We start from the raw sequence: 11,730 nt of genomic DNA on the forward strand, positions 1-11,730 counted from the left end.
AATCGTGCCCATCTCTAATGATACTCACGGGAAATTTAGCGTCCGATTCCAGCAAGTGTCACTAGTCCAGACGCATGTTTCAAAATTGTCCCGAGCCTGAAATCACGAATAAGACCGTTAGAAGGAGGCCAGGAGGGTGTCCTGGTGTAGCCCCTCCGACGCTCGAGTGAGAGACTAAGGATATAAGTGGAAAGCAGCTAAGGGCGCTGCTGAAAAACAATATAGTGAATGAATAATAATACGCTCAAACCTGGTATTTATAGGAGAATACCTAGGCATGTTCTGGGCCCTCCATCTGTGGGCCCTAGAGATGGGCTGGGAATTTGGACCTGATCTTTATGGGTCCATCTCTGGGTTATCACCAGTCTCCCCCTCCCAAGTCAAACTGAATCGTAGGTTCAAAGTTCGATTAATTGCGTTGTCTTGGTTTATCGGGCACGAGTTGTGAATTTTCTTCCTGCTGCTTGTCAGTTTCCAAAAATTTGGAAATAAATCAAATCGTAATCTTGCTTTGAAAGGAAAGATTTGGTCTGGGCTTCTCCTATAAATATAGGTTCTCTCCTCACTTCATTCTCACTTATCACTCACAGTTCCTCGCCCTCGCACACACATCGTATCTCCCACACAGTGCCTCGCCTCTCCCGCATGCCGGCTCGCCCCTCGCCCCTCGCACACACAGTGCCTCGCCTCGCCCAGTGCGCCTCACCCTCGCCCCTCGCCCTCTCGACACTTGCCTCCCATGCCAACGCCCAGCCTCGCCAGCACGCCACACCCTCGCCTCGCCACCTCCAGCACAAGCCCTAGCAGTGCACGCTGCTCCCTTTCCTCGCCATCTCTAGCGCGAGCACTTGCCTTGCACGCCAGCCGGCCCTCACCCTGCACGCCTCAACCTCGCCCATACACCCTCGCCTCGCCACCTCCAGCATAGCCTCACCCTCGCCCATACACCCTCGCCTCATCACCCCCAGCACAAGCCCTCGCCCCGCACGCTGTAACCCAGCGTACCGCCTCACCCTCGTCCAGCGTGCACAACCAGTGCGCACACGCTCGCCCTAGCCCTGTCGAAGCGCTCGCCCCAGCGCGCATCACTCTCGCCCGCTCGCCCGAGCGCCCTGCTGAAGAGCTCGCCCCCGCGCGCATCACTCACGCCACACTCGCCTGAGCGCCCATCACCCTCGCCCAGGGCTCAATATTTATTCGTTCTCTTGGTCTCATTTATTGAGTATCTTTCCACGTCTTATCCGGGTCAGTTTTCTCCCTTATTTGTTTAGTTGCCTTTGAAATCTTGTCTTCTTCTAATTCCTGAGTCTAATTCTTCGAGCGATTCTGAGAGATCTAGCGGGTCTATTGATAGTAGGACTTCCTTAGAAGATCCTGAATTCACCCTTGATTCTCATGAGGAGGAAATCACCACTCACAGCCGTCATGGTAAAGAAGTTCGTCATGTGACCCAACAGATGAACATATCGAACGCAGATAACTTATGGTACGGTCACTTGTCGTCCCACAGCCCTCCTAATAGCGAGTCAAAACTTAGGACTTTGTGGCATATTCCTCCCTCTCACCAGATCATCATTCCTATCTCCGAGGACCGACCCTATCTAGCTTCCAAGGGATGCTATACTTTCTTTCAGCACCATCTCGACGCCGATCTTCGTTTTCCCTTATGTGACTTCCTTCAAGAGTTGAGCACTTATTATCATGTACACCTAGGTTTGCTCACTCCCAAAGGTTTCCGCTCGATATGCTGTTTCATTGTGCTATTTAGGGCCTTAGACCTTCCCTCGAACTGCACTACTTTCTCTTACTTCCTGGTCATAGCCAAGTCAAAAGACGGACTTTTTTATGTGACCTCTCGGTTTAGCCATAAGATTTTTGACGGAGCCCCCTAGTCATGTGAAGGACTGGAAAAAATATTTCTTCTTTATTCAGTCCCCCAAGGAATTGAATTGTTCCATTGATTGGTACCCTAATTTCACCAAACCTAAACTTTTCAAGGGATACAAGAAAGATAAGGAGTATCTGCGCATAATGAGCGTACTAGGAGATCGATGTTTCAGTATTCCCCCAACTCCTATATGAAGATCTCTTGTGCCATGCGGGGTTGAGTCCCGCAAAAATTAAGCTGCAGAAGGATGCTGGTAGAGATTCTCACCTTTTCATACTTCTTGTTTTTCTTTTGCTTATGGTGTTCTTTGATAATATTCTCATCTGGTTAATTGTTATTGTTTGCACGTACTAGAGTCATGAACGCCCTATTTCTCCGTGAAATTGCAAAGAAGAAGACTGAAGGTTCCTCATCATTACCCAAGAAGCCCATTACCCCTGCAACTACGATAGGCGTGAAAGGAAGTTGCTCTACCGACGCGAAGAAGCCTGTCGGTTCACCTGCTGGCTAAAAAAGAAGGCATGCTCATCCTCCTTCGCCCCGAAGCGAGCTTCCTCCACACCTCCTCAGGCTGAATCCCATCCTCCATCTGGCAAAGAGAAGGCGTCTACTGATCCCGGCTCATCAGTCCAAAAGGCAGGGAAGCGCAAGATCTCCGAGATCTCAGTCTCATCCACCTTGTCCACAAAGGAGTCTGGATCAGAAGACGAGCATCCTTCTGGGCCGGCGATACATCCTTCGTATACCCCGGAGTCAGCTATCATGGGCCGAGGTCCTACTCACATAGCTCATAAGTTGTTATTCCAGCTCCCTTCCTCCGCAGACGCGACTTTCTTGGGTTCATTGGGATGGTCTGATTTATCCCGCCAGACATACAGCAGTCTTACTGAGGTATATTTCTCTTTCCAACTTTAAGTTGATAATCAATATATGATTGTTATTTCTCTGGTTCTCTTACTTTTATCTTCTTGACTCAGAGCATCATGTATCTCGGGGAGTTGGTTGAGCGAGCCGACCTTATCAGGTCCAGCGCCTGCCACGACTTGCGCGAAGGTAAGGTTCTTCACGACCAACTCCAGGCGACCATAGACGAGGTGAGAGAGACACATGTTGGGGAGCTCTCAGAGTTACAGGCCTGATACGACGAGCTCCTAAAGAAGAACAAAGAAATAGAGGAGGAGAAGGGGGAGCTTCAACGAGTGACAAATGGCTAGGCGAAGGAAATCCAGAAGCTGAAGAAGGAGTCAAAGATTTCCCAAGCTGAAATAGCGCAAGTGCGTGGTGAGCTTAAAGATACCAAAGTGTAGCATGCGAAAGAAGCCTCTTACATTTAAGGAAGAATTATTCAAATCTGAAGAATTCGTCTAGATCTGTGGCCCGAGAGCTTTTCACTACTTGGAGGTGGGTTTTGAAGGTGCTGTCGACCTCTTCAAGGCTCACGGTTATCCTCCGGCAGGCGCTCCCACTGACTTCATTAGCCTTGAGGACTTTGTAGTGAGTCTTCATCCCAATCTTTAGACCATGCTCTTTTATTTATGCTATTTTCTTATTTACTCAGACGATGTATGCCTTCGGGTCGTATTTGTCACGTACTACATTGCTTTATTTTTCGTACTATTATGCGACTATGAATTTTGTGACGCTTATATTTGGTTATCTTCTTTTGCACACTCTTGACATGTATGAAACTCGCTTTATGCAACATTGAGTATTTTGCATTTGAATTTACTGCTTCTTCCGAGTTTATCTCTGATATTATTAAACCACTAGGGCAAATAAAATCTACAAAGCGCGAGCTCCTCTTTGTAACACTTAACTTATCAAATAAGACACAACTTTTGTTTCACGTCTCCTTCGTTTTTAATTTTTCTCTTACACTCTGCTCCTCTATCAGGCGATGCCTCAGCAGAAAAATATAATTTTTCTCCTACACTCTGCTCCTCTACTAGGTGATGCATTTGCAGGAAAATTTAATTTTTCTCCTCCACAACTCTGCTCCTCTGCAAGGCGATGCCTTAGCAGGAAACTTATTTTTTCTCATGCGTTCTGCTCCTCTACTAAGCGATGCCTTTGTAGGAAAATTTAATTTTTCTCCTGGACATTGCTCCTCTACCAGGCGATGCATTTAATTTTTCTCCTGCACTCTGCTCCTTTACAAGGCGATGTCTTAGTATGAAAATTTAATTTTTCTCCTTCACAACTCTGCTCCTCTGCTAGGCGATGCCTTAACAGGAAATTTACTTTTTCTCCTGCGCTCTGCTCCTCTGTTAGGCGATAGTAGGAAAATTTAATTTTTCTCCTTCACAACTCTGCTCCTCTCCTAGACGATGCCTTAGTAGGAAAATTTAATTTTTCTCCTTCACAAATCCGCTCCTCTGCTAGGCGATGCCTTAGCAGAAAATTTACTTTTTCTCCTGCGCTCTGCTCCTTTACTAGGCGATGTCTTAGGAGGAAAATTTAATTTTTCTGCTGCACGTTGCTCCACTAATAGGTGATGCCTTAGTAGGAAAATTTAATTTTTCTTACTTTTAATAACACAACATTCATGAACTGAAAAGAAGAATTTGATTTTATTGAATTCCAACTGATTACATGGGAAAATTCAAAGATGAGATACATCAACATTAAAAATCAAGAATGATACTTCCTAAGGTGATAAGCATTTCAGGGCCTCTTCAAAGCTTTGCCTTGTGCATTCTCCAAGTAATAGGCTCCAGAGCTCAGCCTCTCGATCACTTTGAAAGGACCCTCCCATTTAGGATCCAGCTTCCCTCTCTGCTCTTCCTGCAGCTTCCTCATGACCAAGTCGCCTACAAGGAAGCTTCTCTGAATGATCCTCCGATTATAAGACTATGCAATGTGGTTTTTAAAAGATTCTATGCGAACGCTTGCGGCCTCTCTCTTCTCTTCCAACAGATCAAGATCAGTGGCCCGTCTCATATCATTATCTTCATCATAAAACATGACCCTCATTGATTCCAATCCAATCTCAGCCGGGATCACCGCCTCATTACCATAGACTAAACTGAAGGGAGTTTTCTTGGTTCCTTGTCTTGGAGTGGTTCGGTAAGCCCATAAGACACTTGGTAATTCATCCACCCAATTGCCCTTAGCTTTAACAAGTCGAACCTTTAGACCCGGCACCAGCGTCTTATTAGTTACCTCCACCTGCCCATTACTCTGCGGGTAAGCTACAGATGTAAAGATATGGCACCCCAAAACCTCGCCACGTAATCATACAACATATGACGTCATATGCATAATTTTTTTTCTTTTCAACGACGTAATAATATAATATATATAGGACAAAATAGTGCAATCATCATACTATCTATATCAATACAGCAGAAACAGTATAATAAATATACACATACAACTCAAATAATACAATAAGCTATACTGTCTGTATCTACTATCAACTGCATGACTGTTTGACTAGACACACCTAGTTCTTCACCACTATCCTGTCTCACGACATAGTCCTGTAACCTGTCCAACAGAAACATCCTCCAAAGGGTGAGCATACACAACAATCATCATCGTAATACATAACAATTATATTAACAACATAAAATATAACTGGAATGATAACACAAATACTCCATTTGCTGTCTCTGGACAATCAAGTCACCAACGATATCAACGACATCACTCCTATACTACTGCAAAAACAACATCGACGATACGTCGCACCCCAACATCGGCGACATCAATATTGTCGAACGAACAATATCAAAGATACGTTGCACCCCAACTCCGGCGACAGCAATATCGTCGAACGAACAACATCAACGATACGTCGCACCCCAACTCCGGCGACAACAATATCATTGAACGAAAAAAACTATAAAATTTACACCTCAAATCGAAGATCTCATGTCAACGATCCCAGAACTGAAGTCGGTTCGTCGATTGAATAAACCGATAAGTCGCAAAATCGAAAATAAAAAAAACAAAACCCTTATTTCTTTTCCTCTCTCATCTCGGCTTTCTCTCTGTTGAAGATGAATTGAATTCATTTTTTACGTAAGTTTCAAATTTATCTTCTTTGTTTTTTTTAAATATTATATTATATTATATTAATAAAATAAAATAAAATAAAATAAAATAATATAATATATAATATTTAACATTTTAACATCAGTATATCCTTTTGGATCAGTCAAACAGTCAAATTTTCCAAAACTCAAAACATAAAATTTCTATATCTTTGAGTTTTCTACATTATATCCAAATTTCAAATCATTTGGACTTCATATGACCAAAATATGTCATATTTAATTCTTTAAAAATCATTAATTATTTAATAATATCACATTACTAAATCAACAACCTGTAATATTTAATTCAGGCATTACATTTCTACCCCCTTAAATGAATTTCGACCCCGAAATTAATCAACAACGATAATAACATGCATAAATAAAGATACGTCATACCATCAGATTAAGTAGGGGTAGAGCTCCCTCATATGCCGCTCTGTCTCCCAAGTGGTCTCTTCGACACCTCTATGCTCCCACTGAACCTTCACCATCGGTATAAGCTTAATACAAAGCTTCCATTCAGATTGATCCAAAATACAAACTGGTCTCTCAACATAAGACACATCAGGATCTGCCTGAACCTCAGAAATATCCAACACACGTGAAGGATCTGGCTCATACTTCCGCAACATCGACACATGAAACACATCATGAATACCATATAAAGATAGAGGTAGAGCCAATCGATAAGACAAAGTGCCTATACGCTGCAATATCTCATACAGGCAAAAATATCTCGGTGCCAACTTCCCTTTCATACAAATCGCACTCTGCCACGAAAAGGAGAAACTTTCAAAAATAATCGATCGTCTAGCTGAAACTCTAAGGGTCTTATTCTTTTATTTGCATAGGCGGCCTGTCTATCTTGAGCTTCTTTCAAGCGCTGCTGTAGCAACTTTACTTTTTGTTCCATCTCATGAATCATATCAGGACCGATAACTGCAGCTCGATCAACATCATCCCAGTATAACAAAGATCTACAACGTCTCCCATACAATGCCTCAAATGGATCCATCTGAATACTACTATGATAACTATTATTATATGCAAAATCCACCAATGGAATAGATGACTGCCAAACAGATTTAAAATCCATAACATAAGCACACAACATATCCTCCAACGTCTGAATAGTATGCTCAGTCTGATCATCTGTCTGGGGATGATAAGCCGTACTCAATCTCAACTCTGTCCCCATCGCAGTCTGCAATCCTTCCCAAAAATGAGAAGTAAATCGAGGATCTCTATAAGAAATACTAGACACTGGAATCCCATACAACCGTACAATCTCTCGTATATACAAATGTGCCATCGTCAAATACGTACTATTCATGCTATAGGGTATAAAATGTGTAACTTTCGTCAATCGATCAACAATCACCCAAATAGCATCAATAGTTCCAGTGCTTCTTGGCAAATGAGTCACAAAATCCATCGATATGTGCTCCCATTTTCAATTCGGCACTTCTAAACTCCTCAATTCACCTCCTGACCTTCTCCTATCAGCTTTGATATGTTGACAATTAAGACATCGACGTACAAAATCAATCACATCACGTTTCATTCCCTTCCACCGAAACTGAGAGCGTAGATCCTTATACATCTTCTTGCCACAAGGATGGATAGAATAACGACTACAATGTGCACGCCACAACAGGCCCTGGCGCAACTCAGATGCATCAGGAACTACCCATGTAGAGCCCAAAATCAGTACACGTAAAATCCATGCAATTATTTAATATTTAAATCATTTATTTAATTTTAAAATGATTTTTAGTGATGCATGATTTATTTAAATTGTATTATTTTAATGTTTATGTGATGTACGTTAAAATATTTTCTCGAGTTTCATGTTTCAGACGATTATTCGATTCGGGATCAAGGAGAAGAGACCAGAGACGATTTTTGGGAATTTTAAAACGTGGTAATTTATTTTAAGCTAGGACTGGGCATTTTTTTAAATGATTTATAAGTTTTTAGCATTTTTAAAGTCTAATTGATTTATGTAGTAATTTTAAGATTTTAAAACTTTTAAAGTCTAGCACATGTACATTTATTTTTTTATTAAGGGTTTTATTTTAAGTTAGAGGAAAGTTAGCATTTTTTTAATTAATTGTTAATGATTTGATTTAGCCAAATTTATTCCCTAATTTCTATCAAACACACGCACACACACTTTTACACACACACACACACACCACACGACCAAAACACACGCACACATAATTCATTCAGTTTTATTTTATTTTGAGAAGAGAAACCTATGGTTCTAAGAGAGAGTGAGCAGCCGCCCCTTTCTCTTCATTATCCAGCAAGTTTTTGTCGATTTTGTTTCAAGGAAATCGAGCCACAATCGTCCTGGATCAAGCATCGCTCTGTCTCCACTTCGGTATCGCCGTATCGTGAGATTTAAATATCAAAAGGCATGTATATTCTGTTTTTCTTGCATTGATCTAGTCATATTATGTGTTGCAATGTTTTTATGCGATAAAATACATGTGTGATGTGTAGAAGTTTGAGCAATCATGTTTGGACCACTTTTGAAACCATTTTTGGGATCTCAAATCTCGTTTTTTCTGATCTTTTTAAAACTGCGATTTTTCAGTCAAGATTTTGGGAAAACTTTTAACGTAAGAAAAGTAGAACTTTTTGATACCTTCGATTTGATATAAAATTAGAAATATTTGGATAAAAATTGAGTGAGATATGATCATTTTCGTGGGACTGCTCAAACTGCATTTTCTGAAAAATTATGTTATTGATGTGTTCTTGAAATTTTATTGTTACAGGGTTCGTTGGGAATTGACGGGTGATCGTTGCTGCATCTAGGTATGTTTAGTATGATGTTGGGTTGGTATTTGGTATGCCAGTTAGTGTCGATAGACACTTGAATTCATTAGAAGCCGTAGGAAACGATTTGGGGTCAATTTCCGTGTTTTTGAGTTGTATTGTGTCGTAGGGTGGATATCGTTGTTTTGGGGTGGTTGTACGGTTTTGGATTCAAGGTTATAGTATCCTAGGAGGGGTCTCGAGGTGTCGATTCATGGTCGGGGTGATCGAGTTAGGAGAAATAAGCCTTGAGTATATGAATTTTCATTGGTTCACGCGTACCGAGCCTGCATGGACCCGTACACGGACCCTGGCACGAGATCCGTGCCCTTGTTTCCTTCTTAGTGTCAGTAAACCGAACCTACACGGACCCTTTGACGGACCCTGACACGGGATCCGTGCCTTTGTTTTCCTTGGAAGTGTCAAATTTGCGAGCCTACACGGTCCCCTAGACTAGAGATGTCAATGGGGCGGGTTTGGCTAAACCCAAGACCCTCCCCATGAAAAAAACTTTGACCCATTACCCGTCCTACCCCGGTTAAATATTCTTCGGACCCACCCTACCTCGAATACGAAACGGGGCGGGGTAGACCCATGAGACCCGAATTTTTTTAAAATAAAAAAATAATCTTTCTTCTCACATGACTGAATTATGAAACAGACAAGCCTATAAATACAACATTGTTGAAAATTAATTCATGTCTTCGACCATACTTAATAATAACAAACAAAGTATTTTCACGACATAAAGAATTACATAAAAAAAGAGTTACTAGCTCTCCAAAAAAATCTTGACATCCCCAAAAATAAGTCATAACATAATTTAAACAGATCAATATAAAATCAGCGAGTAGGCAATATTTCAGACATATTCTCCGGGATCATTTTCCTCTTCATCAAGAATGGTGGGACAAGTTGGTAAATTACTTGAAGAATTAACTACAAAATTAAATAGAGAAAGTACATTGAAAAAATAAAACTGTAATTTCAAATTGTAAAAAAATGTAATTTAAAAAGAAAAAGTACAGTAAAAAAAATTAAAATAAAAGTACAATAACAAAATAAAACTGTGATTTATTTACCTTTCATCTCACCCCACAACCATCTTCACGAGCACATCAATGCCTTCAAAGTCGTTGGATTAAGTCTACTAAGATGAGGACCAACTATTCTTCCACTATTGCTAAAAGCATATTCAAATGCAACAGTTTACATAAGAATAGTTAAGACCGTTATGGTTGAGGTGAGCTACTAAAAAAATGAAAATTAATAAAACTAAAATCCTAGAGTATTTATATCCATATATATATGGGGCGGGTATAGGGCGGGTATTATAGGACCCATGACCCGCCCCATATCCGGACGGGTCTGAAAAATTGGACCCGAGACCCGTCCCATGACCCATTTAGTATGCCCAAACCCACCCCATACACACGGGTCCATTGCGGGTCTGGGTAAAATCCGGACCCATTGACATCCCTACCCTAGACAGACCCTAGCACGGGGTCCGTGTCCTTACTTCTTTTCGAGCATTTCTTTTGTGAACCTACACGGACCCATACACGGACCCGAGCACGGGGTCCGTGTACTTCATATTTTGGGAAAAAATTAGACTTCACATCAGGTTTTGTTTTGGGGTTCAAGATAATTGTTAGTACGATGATTAAAAGAGGTCAAGTCCCGAGGGAACTAGAATGTCATAAGCTACTTATTCACTTCGGTGGTGAGCTTGAGTACCTAAGTCTAAGTTATGCAAGTTAAGTATTTCAAACTCATGTTAGTTTGTGCAGCAGCGGCCCCAAGAGAGATCCAACGAATCCCTCAATGCCAAGTAAGTATGTTTGACGTGCAAAGAAAATATTTCAAGTTTTTGAGGTATGATAAATGTCTTGTGACCAATTATGTATGGGATTGGAAAGCGGTAAAGAATGACCAGGGACCAATCCACCCCGTTAAAGCATGAACGTGTTTAGATCAGGATTGGAAAGCGTTAAAGCATGAACGGAGACCAATCCACCCGTTAAAGCATGAACGGAGACCAATCCACCCGTTAAAGCATGAACGGGGATCTCGTGTATGTGGCAGTGGATTTTTCCCTATCAGTCCAGTATTGTGGTTTAGTCTGATTAGGCGATTTATGTTATGGGTCACTTGCTTTGAAACATGCCTCTACGCAAAATGATGATGTTTATGTATGTTCATGTATGTACAAGTATGCAAGCACGTTTAAGAAAAGTTTCATGTTATGGCACGTCTATGTATGTAAGTAAGTTCAAGTTTTTATATGCACGTTCAAGTTCAAGTATGTACATTCTATTTTGAAGTTGCATGTGATTTTATTACGTATTTCTCGCTACTTTCAGTTTATACATGTTGAGTCTTTAGACTCACTAGACTTGATCGATGCAGGTGAGGATGCATTTGAGGAGACGGGAGGTGGGGACCAAGGAGCTGGCTTGGACTAAGCAGGAGGCTAGACCCGAGGACCGCCCAGTTTTTAAGAGTTTATGAACTGTCCAAAATACTCTGATTTCATGTTATCGATTATGAGTTTTAAACAAGTACTTTTAGTAAACTTCATTTGAGATCTTTTGTTGCAACAATATTTGGGGATGAATAGTTTATTTTATCGAAATTTGAAGGTTCGCCTTTTATTTAAGAAAATTTTTAATTTTTCCGCAAATTTTAAGTAGTAAAAAGTACGGTACGTTACAACCCATCTATCATTCATCCTCAAACTACCATCATCAGCTACTCTAAAATGAATATCTTGTTTCCGAGAAACTAACTCCTTCCATCGCTGAACTTCCTCATCTGTCATCTGTGCCTCACGAATACAACCATATATATCAGGTTCAGCTAATAAAGTAGATATCTGGATAGGAGCCGTCGAGATATCAAAATCATATCCCAAGGAACAACAAGACATCATCATAGCTGATAAATGACTCACATCATCTGCAGTACAGC

The 11,730-nt window shown here is 41.1% G+C and overlaps 1 protein-coding gene across 1 annotated transcript; it reads left to right on the top strand.

The window, feature by feature from the left end:
- Positions 1-310: 310 nt before the first annotated feature.
- On the top strand, positions 311-3,473 carry LOC142518299 (uncharacterized). Its single transcript, XM_075621065.1, has 3 exons — positions 311-354; positions 2,293-2,779; positions 2,866-3,473. The coding sequence occupies exons 1-3, from the start codon at positions 311-313 to the stop codon at positions 3,025-3,027; spliced, it is 693 nt and encodes a 230-aa protein (XP_075477180.1). The 3' UTR covers positions 3,028-3,473.
- The last annotated feature ends 8,257 nt before the right edge of the window (positions 3,474-11,730 follow it).

The sequence above is a fragment of the Primulina tabacum genome, chromosome 11 (assembly GCF_025594145.1).
Source record: "Primulina tabacum isolate GXHZ01 chromosome 11, ASM2559414v2, whole genome shotgun sequence".
NCBI classification, from domain to species: domain Eukaryota; kingdom Viridiplantae; phylum Streptophyta; class Magnoliopsida; order Lamiales; family Gesneriaceae; genus Primulina; species Primulina tabacum.